This window comes from Salarias fasciatus, chromosome 3 (assembly GCF_902148845.1).
Source record: "Salarias fasciatus chromosome 3, fSalaFa1.1, whole genome shotgun sequence".
Classification (NCBI taxonomy): Eukaryota; Metazoa; Chordata; class Actinopteri; order Blenniiformes; family Blenniidae; genus Salarias; species Salarias fasciatus.
The window spans coordinates 23,448,136-23,463,340 of record NC_043747.1 but is presented as its reverse complement, the minus strand read 5'-3'; the positions used below and the strand labels follow the sequence as shown (position 1 = coordinate 23,463,340).

Below are 15,205 nucleotides of genomic sequence, written 5' to 3'. Positions count from 1 at the left end.
GTTTGAGTTCAGTGGCTTCAGATGGAACAAAGTGTTTGTAGCCTATCTGCACTGAACGAATGCAAATAAAAAACAAAACAGAAAAGAAACAAATGCCTAAAATCGGTGAAATAGTTTCTTTATATGGTAAAAATCAGGCAGTGTCTGGCATAAATCTAGATATGGAAGTGGCTCATTTTTCAGTTTCACTTAATTTGCTATAAATATCAACAAGATATCTCTCTAATAATCGACAGATAGCTTTATTCAGGTGATTCTTTGATTCTTGAATATTCAAATGTACTTGTCTACAGGAGCGTCTGGAATTACAGCCTGATGTGGACCTGAGTGGAGCTAATCTGAAATTGTTTCCACAGAGATAGTTGCAGCTTTTTTCAAAAAAGTTGTATTTTCAGTTGTTTTACTCTCTGTTGTCATGTAAACTGACTTATAAAACTCATCGGCAGTTTTCCATTTTCACCTGAAAACATTGTCTTGAATTGTTTCTCAACGTTACTGCTTCCATTTTGGTGCTGATTATCAGTTCAAACATAACTTATGGTCCTTATTGTGAAGTTTGCATGTTCTATATGTGCATGAGTCCAAAAACATGAACTGGAATGAACTTAATATGCTTTTCAACCGGACTGAGCACACAGACTGTGTGTTTTCTCACAGCTTACTCCGCTCTGACACACATCGCAAGACTTAAAGTATATTTCCACTCGCCTATCTCCAGATCAGATTGATACATTCTCCGTTGTCTCGCAGTGATAGATATGGTCTCACCAGCAGGCTGATAACTGCTCCTCTCTATAAATTTTTGGCATCTGTAAGACATTAAGCCGAATGTTGGAATGAAACCTGTTTTCTTGACCACAGTGAACTCAGTGACACTGACCGAGGTGAGCAAGAAGCTCTGAGACTTAGGGTCCTTTTTTATGGCAACGGTTCAAGTGAAAAGACAAAAATTTCTGTACATTTTGGGTATTTCATGCTAACTAAATTGTTTTCAGTATTTCTGTCATTTCCATGTGAACGGATGTCATTTTCAGAACGTTGCCGTGGAAACGTGAAACAGGGTCACAGACAGGTGACGATTTTTTAAAGTAGGTCAGATATGTTTGCTGTATATCAACAAGAATCTTCACAATCAATAAACATTAAACAGTCATTAAATAAACAAGATGCTTTATTATAGAAACCATTGGAAATACTTCTTTTAAAGAGTCCTTAAAAAAACCCTTCAATTTAATACATTAAAATTCTACATTTATTGGCTGAAACCAGTTACAGGTGGTGACACACTTCAGTCATCATGTTATATTTATTACTATTTCTATCAAATTAAAATCTGAAATGGTGTTGTTGGTCTGTTTATCCACATTTAATGATTCATCTCCACAACCACATGAGAAATGAGAATTTTTGTTTTGTTTTGTTTTTTTACATAATCCCCAAGGCAAGCATCATGTTTTCCTTCCCATCGCAGTTTTGTTGCTGTAGTTGACACTCCTGGCTCTCTTCATCTGGTACACCACCTTCGCCGCTTCATCAGAGAGAGTCTGCACAGAATCAACACGTTTGTGAAAACACCTTTAAGCTGTAATGAAAATGCTTCACTTTAATCGTTTGACAAAACAAAAACAACCCTTCCTCTGAGGTTCCATTTACACAGTGTTTCATAGTTTTCATTGAGATGGATTTGTGGTGGCCTAAAAAAAAGTGAATTTTGCCTCATTTATATAAACAGAATGCTTTTCAAAAGTTCCCACTTGGGAGTCGTTTTTAAAAGGCTGCATTTTCAGCAACTCGGAGCATTGCTGCGGTATAAACATTTACCCGAATCGAAACAGATGCTTTCCATTTTCACTTGAAAACGTTACAACTGCAGACTGAGAAAATCACCTCTGAGGACCCAAAACATGGAAAAGTTATGTCTTTCAGATTTTAATAAGCATTTCCTCAAGTGGAAACTGAGATGAAATATTTTGGCACATAATAAAGTGGTTGCCATGGTAACGGAGGTTGTATATTTAGACTCCTGACACTGGCTGGTCCATCAATAATCAACATTTTGAAAAACCAGAGTGTTTTGGAAGAGGCAAAAATAAAATATCCATGATGGGAAAGTTTTTTTTTTTTTTTTTTAGTTAATATATGGAGAACAAAATCTTTTCTGATGTAAGATATATCTAAAAATGTAGTCCAACAGACCTCGCATCAATATATATATATATATATATTTTTTTTTTGTGATGACAAAAATTTAAATCAGGCTCAGTAATGGATGTCAGCTTCTGGACAGAGCGTCATTGTCATGATAGCGCCTACATATGTGATTTGCTCTAGATAAAAATATTTCCAGAAACCCTTCAACTCGCTAAGCAATAAATGGAATTTGATTTCCTGGAGCAACAACAGAAGAGCAGACAGAAAGAGCGGCAGTTTGTGGTTTGGCAGCAGTTCTCAGGATGTTGTAATGGGTCTTGCTGGTTTTAACCCTTCGTGTTTCACCATGAAGCTCCCAACAAACTGACGCTTCACAAGCTGCCAGCTGTCAAACAAGGTTTGCAACTTCGTTTTGCTCGCAGTGTGATTTTGAGCACAAAATCTTTTTCAATGCTTGTCAAATATAAGGAAGATGTTGAAAATTTCATGACGCCCCTAAACACATAACTAATTCAAATTCTATTAACAGTATGTGTAGTACAGGCATCCCTCTCTAAATAAAACATATGGGTGTAGCCCAATGGTGGTTGCCATAGCAACAGCATTTAGATAGAATTGGTCATTTTTACCATTTTTTGTAATATAGAAAATATTAAAAAAAATTCTTGATGTTGGCACGGACTCCTATCACAGCAGAAGGTCAAATTTTACTAACCGTGTTTGTAGTACAGGTGTCCCTGTCTAAGCATAATATATGGGTGGAGCCCAGTAGAGGGCACTATGGTAGGAGCAGCTCAATAAAAATGTTCATTTGGACAAATTTCATTTTGGTGAAAAAGAGATGAAAATTCCTAGAACACAGCTCGCTGTTTTATGGAAAAACATGATATAAATAAATGATATCTGGAAGACACAAGAGTTCTATACTTTCCAGTCATGTAGGCAGTTTATTGGAACTTTAAAAGCTATATATACTTTTGACTGGTAAAAAGTCAGACCTTTCCTAGTCACACAAGTCAAACTATGGCATATATCATGGTATCTGGTTTCCATGACTGCCAAAATAAATTAGTTGTCATTTTTGTCTTGATTCATTAATAGAAACTCAGACGTACAGTTTCGTTGAAATCTGTTGAACTCAGAGCTGATTTTCTCAGTTGGCAGCTCTTAAACTTCAGGAAAAAATGCAAAAGTAAAACAACAGAACAACAAGACATTGAAGGCGGACCAACAAGGCAAAGGAAAAGACTGAGGACTGAAATACACTGGACGGGAGGGCTTAATGACACACACCAGACAGCGGTCAAGAGTAATGAGAGGAGGGGCACAGAGGAACCTATGGTGGAACAAAAAGACTCATAAGAGGAAGACAGTGAAAGATCAGACCAGGAAACATGAAAACCAGAACCATAAAGTATTTGTTGTGGATTTGAAAATAAACGCATCTTGAATTTTGATTACTTGGTAGGGTATCAGTTATTAGAATAACAACTGATTCCTTCCATTAAAAGCTTCATACCTGGGATTCAGTGTTGATGTCGTCACAGATAATCGTCATCGTGTCCATCCAGTTACTGTAGATACTCTCCTCTTTTTCCATTGGCCTCAGTTTACTAGAACACAGAAAGAAAAAAATATACTGGAAATAATAGACTAAACCATACAGCTAAGAATTCAAACTAAATCAAACTGTCAATTCCAAATAATCATGTAGACTTTTAGAATGAGCTCTTTCTGGTAGTTGTTCCCAAACTGGAGCGACCTGGCAAATCCGAGCCCTCGTAATGAAGGTAAACCAGCATGTGTGTAAAGTTAACTAGTGTTTACTAGCTAAAAAAAAAAAAGTTGCAATACATTTATTGTCTAGTGAGACAAAACAATGATGGTACATTATCAAAGATGCTATTCTTTTCAATGAAAAAATACTGCCCCTATAGGTACACAGCTGTAACTACAGGAAAAAGATAAAAGTGTTAAACATTTTTATTAAACACAAAACCAACATGATATTCTTAAAACTTCATTTTGATTAGATTTTAAAAAGAATACTTATGAAATATTAATAAAAGCTTACATTTACAAAAAGGAGCCATACTATTTTGTCTTTTAGTTTAGCTAGTTACCATTTACCATGATTTGATAACATACGTCATAAATAAACTTGTTAAATTAAAGTAATAAAATCAATTGCCCTCCAGCCGTATCAGAAACAAACGATCTCAGAGACTCCTACCTGACTTGTTCCATCAGGTCTTGGTGCGCTTTCAGTTGTTTCTGTGCCTCCTGCACTCGTCCGTTCATGGTGAGACTGGCACAGAGCTGAGCGCAGTGAACGCCAAGCACCGCCATGTTGAGCCTGTTGGCCTGAATCTGACTGCAGATAGAAGACGAAACACTGTTTAGCTTGGCGACAGATAGATAGATGGGACAATTTGATTCCTGGCGGAGGGCTGTACCTGCTGACCGTCACCGGCCGCTGCTCAGTAATGACTCGAGTGACTCGCTCCTGGTCTCTGGTCTTGAAGCTCAGCTGCACCTGAAAGGGAAGTTGGTCCCTCTGAAGAAAATCTGGAAAACACATTATTTATTCGCCTTTTCATTCATGTTAAAGCCTGTTAAAGGTTATGCTGATTTGGACTGTTACCATTCACAAACTGTGGCTTCACAGCGAACTGGAAGGTGATTTCAAGGCCGCTGGTTACATTTCCAATCTCTCGTTCCAATCTGTGACTGTCCTGATCCTCATATGGAAAATATCTACATCAAAGCCAAAGGAAAAGTGATAAAAATGACCCGAATAGTTTAAAATATAGGGTTATTCTACTGTGACCACACTCACACTCCTTCAGCAGAGATGACGGTCGCTTTGACGCCCGTTGCCAGGACGTTATCGACGGAGATGGACTGGATCTCTGTGGCCACCGTGCCGATGCTGACGATGTTCACCTGAGCAGGAGACCGAACGGCTTCGCATCATTCTCAGATTAACTGGAGGCCATATTCAGGCAACAACAAGGTCATTTAGAGGTCGGTTTGATAACAGGTGGGTCGGTTAGCAGGAAGGGTTGGAATCCTGAGCGAGCTGCCAAAATCAGAAGGACGAAGTTTAGAAGGGTTTGAAATTTATAATTCTAATTCTAAATTCTGTTCTGACTTAGTTCAAACTGATATATCAGATGACTTTTTCTGTTGTTTTGAGGCCTTTTTTGTTTTGCTCTGGAGACTTTATTTTGATATTTTGGAGACTATCACACGTTTTCAACCCATTTCAGAGTGTTTTTGAGAATTTTTCAGGTGTTTGGAAGATTTTTCCAGTGTTGTGGGTAATTTTTCTGGTGTTTCTGAGACTTTTTCTTTTGTTTTACACACTTTTTCTGGTGTTTTGGAGACTTTAATCAATGTTCTAAAGAGTTTTTCTGTTTTTTTAAAGACTTTGAAAAACTATCACTGATTTAAAAAAGTGCTTTTACCATTAATGTGTAATTGTTATTAATTTCACTTTCAAATAAAATAAAAATAAAAATAAAACTAGCAGTGACTGTCTATCAACACGTGAATTCTTAGCTCTTTTGAGAATTCAGACTATTCAGCATTTTCTGCTCTAATAAATAAAAGGATGACATCTCAGATGTAGGTTAGTCGTCGCATATCTGACGTGTTTTGGAGGAATTGCTGGAATGTGAGTCGACGTGTTGAGCCTCACTTTTCCTCCCGTGGTGTCGGCCAGCCTGCCGATGTCTGCCAGGCGGCAGTCCGTCCCCTCGAAGCTCATCACAGAGATGATCACCCTGGAAGACAACCGGGACGTTATCAGGGCTGGGTGACTCTGGTGTGTGTGTGTGTGTGTGTGTGTGTGTGTGTGTGTGTGTGTGTGTGTAGGTGTGTGTGTGTGTGTGTCCTCACCCTCTGTCCAGGGCCTGCAGAGCCAGCTGTTTGTAGAAATAATTAGTGAGAGGAGACGGAGAGGTGGTCTGTTCCATCTCGCCCAGCCCGATGTTGGCTTTTCCGTCGGTGCACAGTACGACCTGTAACACACACACACACACACACACACACACACACACACACACACACACACACACACGGATTTAAAAAAAAAACCCACAGTCAACACTGGAGGAAAAACAAAAAGAGTCATGCAGTATAAACAAGTTAAAGAAGCACATTTGAATTAAGTGTAAAAATGTGATGGATTTTTCCAGTGACGAAAGAACACAGACTCACCTTTGACCCCGGGTACCTGGACGCCATGGCGACCGAGGCCAGTGCCGCCGGGCCCAGAGACGTGGCTCCGTGTTCCCTGAGCCTGGGAGGAACAGAAACAGCCAGAGGGGTCAGCGGGTCAGCGGGTCGCCGGAGCGGCGGGAGAATTCTCCGTGGGGCTGCCCTCACTCGGAGACCCGGCGGGCCAGGTGGGGGAACGTCTCCGCGATGCAGTGGGGGACGCTGTACGACACGCCCTGCTGCCATATGTGGTCGTAGTCCACCAAGGCCCAGTCCCTGAGGGTCAGGGGGGTCCGGGTCCCGTCGCCGTACAGGACCACCTGAGAGGAGACGACACTGTGGACGGCTTCACACACTGATTTATTCATACTGACATTTTATGAATGAATATTTTAGTGTCTATGTTTCTGAACATGCATTGTGTTTATTGTGTCAGTGTTTGTATTGTGTTTATCATGAAATATTTGTTGTTTCTTAAGCATTTTTCTCGATGTTTAGTGTTCATCACCTTTTTTGTGCATTCTGTTCATTTTTGTATGTCAAACTATATTTTGTTTTGTTGCTTTTTGTGTTAATTTTGAACATACTTCTATAGTTTATATAATAAAGTATGTTTTCTGTACTTGAAATGCAAACAATTTCAGTATTCAAGATAAAATTATTCAAATTGCTGATTTGTATCATTTAGTTGTTTATTGAGTAAAGTTTTGTAATGTTAATGAATTTGTTTTTAATGTTCTTTTTTGTTGTAATAATGCATATAGCTGTAGTTTATTGTGTGGATTTTAAACAGTATAATTTATTATTTACATTTCTGTATATTTAATAAGAATAAATAACAAAAAAAAAATACTGAATTTTAAGTAAAATTTACAGAAACAATGAAGTGAGTGATGAAGGTTGGATCTTCTTCTACCTCATCATTAAAGGTGACCAGGGCGACTCTCCTGTGCGGAGTCTGCTGCAGCATGCTGGACAGCGCCCTCTGCAGGGCGTCCTGGACTCCCTGTCCACACAGAGGGCCATCAGAAGCTTTTTAACACATGTCCACATTCCAGTAATGTCTTTATTTCTAATCGTGAATGTTGGACATGTCTCACCTCTAGTCTGGACTTGTAGACCGCAGAGCCGCCGTCTGACGTGACCTGATGAAAAAAAAACCACGAGAGCTTTGAAATATGACATTTTGTACTTTGCCTGAGATATTTCCAGTTATTTAAAGTTTTTTTCATAGAACCAAAATAAATTATGTAAAATATAAAAAGAACCTAAAACTTTGAAGTCTTCATTTTCTGCATTAAAAAAACAAAAACATGGAAATTGAATCAAACTAAAATCAGAGGGGGATAAAAGTAAAATCAAAAATAACTTCAATGGTGAAAATACAGAGAAATTTAGCTTTTTTTTTTTCCACATGGGTTGAAGAAAATTTGCATTAAACCAGAGGCGGGGAAATCCCCTTCACTTTCAGAAACTTTAAACAAAGTCATTCTTAACTGGGATTCGAACCGGGAACCCAACGGCTCAGAGTCAATAATTGCCCCGTTTCAATAGAGTCTGAAGCCATTGTTCAGCAATTTGTGATTTCAGTGGCACTGAGCATCATTGTGTAAACAGACACTGAAAAACGCTACAAAAACGTTTGTTGTGTCAAAAAACAAATATATAAAAAAATAAAACAAAAAAATAATAATCATAAATAAAAAAAACAAACAAAACAAAAAGGGGCGGGACTATTGATGCATAAACTACGGTAATTATCGGGAGTGAACACCTCTGCCGTGACACTCATGCTGCCGGAAATGTCCACGCAGAAGACCACCATGGTGTCCTCCAGGTTCTGGTAGTCGTTGTCGCTCTGCACCGGCAGGTAGAGGTCGTCGCCGCGGCGCCGCCCGCCGCCGGCCCGGCAGGCGCCGCCGTCCACGCCGTTCCTGCTCCCGCAGAACTCGCAGGGCCAGACCTGCGGAGCGACGAGCCTTCGTGACGGATCCGCCCCGGTTGCGCTGGCAAACCGACCAACGGAGGGAAGGCGCCGCTCACATTTCTCACCACCGAGCTCACGCACGACAGCGCCGCGCCGCACTTCCCACAGAGCACCGGGCTCACCGACGTCTCCGGGGCCGAGTCTGGCGAGAGAGAGCGGGACGGTCGTGAACCGGAAAAACGGCGGGAGGGCGGGAGAGAAGTCTACTGACCGCCGCCGACATCCACCATCTTCCCCACACTGAGCGAGACCACATTCACGTTGGCGCTCAAGCTGCCCGCCGCTTCCTGTTTGTCCACTGGAGGAGGAGGAGATCGGAGGTCAAAGGTCAGAGGGTCAAATGAGGGGGAAAAAAAAGAATCGGGAGAGGATGAATGAAACCTGAAACTCACGCCGTGGAGGGACGGGAGGAGGACCGGAGGAGGGAGGAAGAGGAGGAGGGAGGGACGAAGGCTTGGGCTTCTTCAGGCGGCGGGGAGGCAGCGGCGGAGGAGCGTCGTCTGGACAAGAGACAGGAAGACATGGCGTGGCTCGCATTTAGCTAGGTTAGCTGGGTTAGCTAGTTTAGCTAGTTTAGCCAGGTTCACTAGGTTAGCTAGGTTCGCTAGGTTAGCTGGGTTAGCCTTCTCTCTCTGTGGATCAGACTCAGGCTTTAAAAGCTGTGAAATATCAACACCTTCACAGAAAAGCTCTTTATTTATATTAAATTAATTAAACAGAATAAATTACATTAAAGTAATTAAATAAAACTAATTTAATTACTTTTCTTATTATCAATGTCTATCAAATAATAAAAGAAATATAAAATCACCATCACAATCCAAAAGTTGAAGAAATCTCTCTGACACACACTCATACACACACACACACACACACACACACACACACACACACACACACACACACACACACACGCACACACAGTTTCCTGTTATTGCTCAGCAGTCCTCCAGAGAGTTTCATCCCGTTACAGTAAAACGGCTTTTTAAACGTTGTTTTTGAGCACATGTGAAAAGCTTTGGTGTTTTTCTTTGTACCGTTGTGCAGTTTGACAGCCACTCTGTAGTCGCTGTCTGGCCAGGATCTTGCAGCACCTGCAGATGGATGGAAACCCCCGTCAGCATCACATGTTAATTCGAGCTGCGATTCATCTCTCTTATTTTCGACAACTTTAAACCTGCAGGGTTTTTTTTTTTTTTTTTAATAAAAAAGTTTCAGAGGTTAAATGTCACGGTGGAAAAGCATCAACATGTTTTTGTGCCAAATCAGCAGAAAGCAGACAAAAACTCTTTAGAATCTTTAAAACATGTTTTCTAGAAAAAAAAAGGGGCAATAGTTCATAAAGTCTGTACAACTCTAAAAAAGTTTTTGTGTTTTTGTGGCGTTAAACATTATCATAAGTTATGCGAGGAGCCTAAACGGTTGTAATTTTAAAAGAAATATGATTGTTTGAGTGGTGGTTGTGTTTTAACTGTTGACATTACAGGATATCATAGTATTATAATGAATTGAAAATTATGGAAATTAAAGATTTTTTTTGTTTTGTACTTTAACATAGTAGCAATGATGTGAAGGGGTCGGATTAAAGAAGTTCTTCTCCTTTTCCTTCATGCAAAAGAAGCACGCCCATATGCTGATGACTCTGTCATATTGTTTAAGTAACTGGATGTCTGATTTTCTTTCTTTTACTGATTGTTCACTTATGTTTTACAAGTTCAAAATAAAGCTTTAAAATATAAAAAAAAGAAATACACTGAAATAAAGAAAAACGGATTGAAGACAATGCTAATCACTGAAAACAAAGAATCTAGTGAAACATATCTGCTTCAAACAGTGTGTGAGAGCATACATGACTTGTTAAAAAACAAAAAAGAAATGTAATTATTCTAAAAAAAAATAATGAGGCATTTGCCAAAACAAAAAGATGAAATTTTGCACATTTGAAATACGCTGCACATATTTTGAGTGTATTGCATACATTCAATTCTTTTTATGTAATGTTTCCAAAAATGTACGTTTTACTGTTAATGTTTGGTTTGACTTTTTGAAAACACTCTTACATTGTCTCCTAATTTTCTAAAAATGCTACTCCTGGTTTGACCATGGCTGCAGTAAATAATGTTTCAGTCGATGGACAATAAGAATGTTTTCCGTCAGAGGGTCATGACTTCCAGTCCAGATTCTCCTGGTCCTGGTATTTTTATAGTTGTCCGTCACCGTAACAACAATCCAACTCAGTCGTCTGTCCATTCAGATATTTATGTTCTCCTATTATTACTGTTTAGAGTGTGTTGTTCTCTGCAGTGTGTGTTTGTGGTTTCATTACAAAAAAAATTTGTTGCCCAACTTGCCAACTACATTGTGTGCAGCGTTTATGGCGTTTCCGTGTAAATGAACATGGTTTTGAAATCGCTGCCCGGTAAGAAAGAAACTTTTCCGATTGTTTCCCATGTTTTTAAAACAGAAAACAGAACGAGACTCACCGGCTCCTTCAGGCCTCCAGTTACACACAACGTGACTGCAGGCGAACTCCATCTGAAACACAAGTTCAAAGTTCAAAGGTCACACAGATCCAGGTACTTTGGTCCAGTTAGTCTGGTCTAGTTACTTTAGTCCATTTACTTTGTTCTAGTTATTTTGGGAAAGTTACTCTTGTCTAGTTAATTTAGTCCAGTCACTCAGGTCTAGTTACTCTGGTCCAGTTACTCTGGTCAAGTTACTTTTTCCAGTCACTGTTCTCTAGTTACTATACTGTCGTAACCCACCGGTGCATGTCAGCATGTGAAAAATGTAACTAACCCATTCTGCCCCACACACCTCATGAAAAATGAGGCTGTAAATCTTTCACACATAACACATAATGTAAGATCTGCATGTTCTCCTGCAACAAGTAGGACTAATGCTCTTTAATGTGCAATCACTTCCCAGAATAAAAAGAGAAAATAAGCTTTTCTAATTCTTTCCTGCTCTTCATTTAATCTGAAAAAAAAAAAAAAAAAAAAACTTCAAACAATATGCAGGATGTTGAAATGAGCCGAATCAGCATCGTGATAATCTCAAATCAGCTTCCTGGCACTGCTGAGTTATTTTTCTGGTAAGTGTGTGAACGGAGAAAATCGCTCAGTTCCTGTTTTGGTAGATTTAGGAACAGGCCGAATCACGTGGGGAAAAAGACTATTTTACTATTAATAACTGAAACAAGCTGGAAGAGAAAGTCACGGTTATCACGGTTGAAGGAAGGAAGATGCTCGATAATCTGGATGTGAGATGGAGGAATTGGAAAAACAAACCGACTCCTAGGCAGATTTACAAATGGAACGGAACAACTTATGCTTTGAAACAACAGATTGGCAGATGTTTGCAGATGCAGTGGATGGTGACATTGACACATACTCAGACTCTGTCATAGGCTACATAGGGAAGTGCATTGATGACACAGTGCCCAAAACCACCATCTGCACTTATCCCAACCAGAAACCCCGGGCTGGACCCACGGTGCGAGCTAAACTCAAGGCTTGCACCACGCCTGTCACCAGACCACATGTGGACGGTGAGGAGGATACTAAACTTTCTATCGACACACATGCAGTGAGGCGGACGTTCAAGAGAGTAAACCCCCGCAAAGCACCAGGGCCCGACGGCATCCCAGGCCGGGTGCTGAGAGCTTGTGCTGACCAACTCGCTGAGGTGTTTACTGACATCTTCGACCTGTCTCTGAGCCAGTGTATTGTGCCCACCATCTTCAAGACCTCCGACATCATTCCCATCCCAAAGACCCCCACAGCGTCCTGTCCTAATGACTACCTGCCCAGAGCACTCACATCTGTCATCATGAAATGCTTTGAACGAATCATTAACGAATCACATCTGTGGCTCCCTTCCTGACACCCCGGACCCCCTGCAGTTTGCGTATAGAGCAAAGAGGTCTACAGACGACACCATTGCTCTCGCAGTTCACACCTCCCTCAGCCGCCTGGACAGGAAAAACACCTATGTGAGAATGCTCTTCATTGACTACAGCTCGGCATTCAACACTGTTATCCCCTCCAAACTGGTCACCAAGCCCACCGCCCTGGGCCTGGAGAAATCCATCTGCTGCTGGACATGGGGCTTCCTCACCAGCATACCTCAGGCGGTGAGAATCAGAAGTCGTCTCTCCTCCACACTCGTCCTCAGCACTGGGACACCCCAGGGCTGTGTTCTCAGTCCACTCCTGTACACCCTGTTCTCCCACGACTGTACCGCCAGGCACAGCTCCAACAGCATCCTCAAGTTTGCCGACGACACCACCAAGGGCCGGCGATTAGGCTGGGCATCCGGGGCACTTGCCCAGGGTGCCGAGCCATAGGGGGCGCCTGAGGCCGTGAGGCGTACCGGCCAGGGTGCGCCGCTGTGACGGCCCGTTTGAGCAGCGCACTGCTTGGCTTTGCTCATTCCCCTCGACAACTATCGCCACCGTCTCTCGCCCCCCCAACCCCCACCCCCGCTCGACAACTTTCGGTGACACTCGGCGGCCATTCCCCCCCCCCCCCCCCCCCCCTTTGCCCAGGGCGCCTGAGAAGCCCGCGCCGGCCCTGACACCACCATATCGGCCTCGTCACCAACAACGACGAGAGTGCCTACAGACATGAGGTGAAATCTCTGACCACCTGGTGTCAGGAAAATAACCTGTCCTTGAACGTCTGCACAACTAAGGAGATCAATTTTTGTGGACTTCAGGAGACAGCGGATAGACCAAAACTACCTCACTGTCGATGCTATTTATTACCTGTGCATTATGCCATCATATTGTTTACTTTATTTCTATAGTATTGTTGCACTATCCTGTTATTAGTACTTAATCTCAGCGAGTCAGCGGTTCTATGATCCAAAGCATTTCATTGCGCTGTTGACCCTGTGTTGAACATGTCTATGACGGATAAAGAATCTTGAATCTTGGAAGATGCTCTATGAGCTGGATGTTAGATAGAAGAAGATGCTCTATAATCCAGATGTTAGAGGAGGAAGATGCTCTACAGTCTGAATGTCAAAGCCATTGTTTTCAGAATCTTTTCTTCTCACTCTGAATCCTGCTTCTGCATCAGTTTGACTCGTGGCTTCGACCACAGTTCAAAAGAGACGCCCACAACCTCCACCTACCGATCTAAGAATGCCGCTCTACTTTTCAACAGAGCCATGTGAAGGTTTCACATGTTGTCGTCACACACTGCTTTCACTTTCAGTGGAAAACAGAACTGTCTTCACAAGGAAAGAGGAACGTATTACTAGGAATAAAACCTGAGTGAAAATGAGTCACCTGTATATTTCAGCAACAGGTTTCTACCATTGTTATGATTAGTAATTGTGTGTACTCGTGTAGGTATAATAAGTGAGTAATTCCTGATCATGCAAGATGATTTTAACCAAGCACTGAGAAAAATACAGAAATCAAGTGCATGACTAACAATATTAATAACAACAACAACAACAATAATAATAATAAAGTCAGACATACATTTTTCATTTATTCATAAAATGTCCTTAATCTATAAATTACCAATAATCAAATAAAAAAAAACATTTTTAAAGCTCAACAAGACTTTTACCTGGTTAAATCAACAATATAATAATAACAATAATAAAAAAGAATTTGAAAAATCCCCATCAAAAATCCAAATGATAGGTTATAAATAAATAAATAAATAAATAAATAACCAAAAAAAACATTTCTTATGTACGCCACAAACTAAGAACAGAAGCAATACGAAGAGCTAAAAGCTGTTTCGATGTTGATATAAATGTCTCTTGTAAACTATTGTCTAAGCACAATAGTTTTTTTTTTTTTTTGCATTAGAAAAGAAGCAGTTTGTTTAAGCATGACGCTCTCACTCTCTACCGCATAAAAGTCAGACTGAGAATAAAATCTACAGCGAGACTCAAAACACGAACCGGAGAGGTGAAGCTGTTCTATATGAACAGGCAGACTGATTCTGTGAGAACAACAGCCGTCCGATCTGATCTGATTTAATCACAGTTAAACAACAACAACAAAAAAAGAGCTTTACCTTTGTACAGGCCTCTGTGAGTGTGTGAATGTGTGTGTGTGGAGTCGCTGAAGCTGTCACAGAGCGTTGGAAACAATGTGGGTTTATGCTGAAGTGGAGGCGGGTTCAAAGTCTGAGCAGCTGCCAGGAAGTCACGGAGGGTTTTTCTAGAGCGGAGAAACCAAGGCGAGCCGGAAGAGATGAGAGAAGATGATATATGGAGCTTTAAAAGTTAGATTTTAACCATCAGATGTTATAAATCAACAGACGGTTTGGTTTGATCCTCCAGCCAGTGTGACTGTGAGATCTTCACTGCAAAATACACATTTTAGACCAATTTGAATGAATGAACCAGATCTATTTTCAATTAAGTCCCAAACCTTTTCTATCAGTGATCGGAAGATAATTAGCGTTGCTTTCATTACATGAAGTGAATATATCATTTAATCTATGTAACTAGAACATTTATGATAGCTTTATTTGATAGCTGGTCATTAAAAGGAGCATGATCAATATTAATGGCTAATTTCCTTCAGTCCAGGCCAGAGTTCACAAAAACATGTGCTTGGGATCATCTGGTGACTACATGTCCAGCAGTCTGCTACATAGGGGTCATGAAAAAGCCTCTGGCCCAGGGCCCTATAGGCTGGGAGGGGCCACCAGTTAAAGGCTCAAAGAAAAGGGTCGTCTTTGCACCTTTGATTCTTTTTTTTTCTTAAATATTTCTACACTTTGTGAACTGACAGGTGCTGATTCTACCGATCGGGTCTAGGATGAGGTTCCTGAACAATTGATAACAGAAGCAGGGGTAGTTTCAAGT

The 15,205-nt window shown here is 40.9% G+C and overlaps 1 protein-coding gene across 2 annotated transcripts; it reads right to left on the bottom strand.

Moving 5' to 3' along the window:
* Positions 1-1,153: 1,153 nt before the first annotated feature.
* On the bottom strand, positions 1,154-14,504 carry LOC115385949 (circularly permutated Ras protein 1). Of its 2 annotated transcripts, XM_030088075.1 has the most exons (20): positions 14,407-14,437; positions 13,502-13,600; positions 10,846-10,897; positions 9,400-9,456; positions 8,755-8,862; positions 8,574-8,660; positions 8,419-8,504; positions 8,150-8,338; positions 7,476-7,520; positions 7,292-7,381; positions 6,544-6,695; positions 6,376-6,457; positions 6,055-6,176; positions 5,855-5,939; positions 4,991-5,097; positions 4,796-4,908; positions 4,608-4,719; positions 4,385-4,525; positions 3,671-3,764; positions 1,154-1,544 (listed from the first exon to the last, which is right to left on the bottom strand). In XM_030088075.1, exons 3-20 carry the CDS (start codon positions 10,895-10,897, stop codon positions 1,449-1,451), a joined length of 1,818 nt encoding a protein of 605 aa, XP_029943935.1. In that variant the 5' UTR covers positions 13,502-13,600; positions 14,407-14,437; the 3' UTR covers positions 1,154-1,448. The 2 variants fall into 2 exon arrangements, with proteins under 2 accessions (XP_029943935.1, XP_029943934.1); XM_030088074.1 differs by lacking the exon at positions 13,502-13,600 and having other exon boundaries at positions 14,407-14,504.
* Positions 14,505-15,205: the final 701 nt, after the last annotated feature.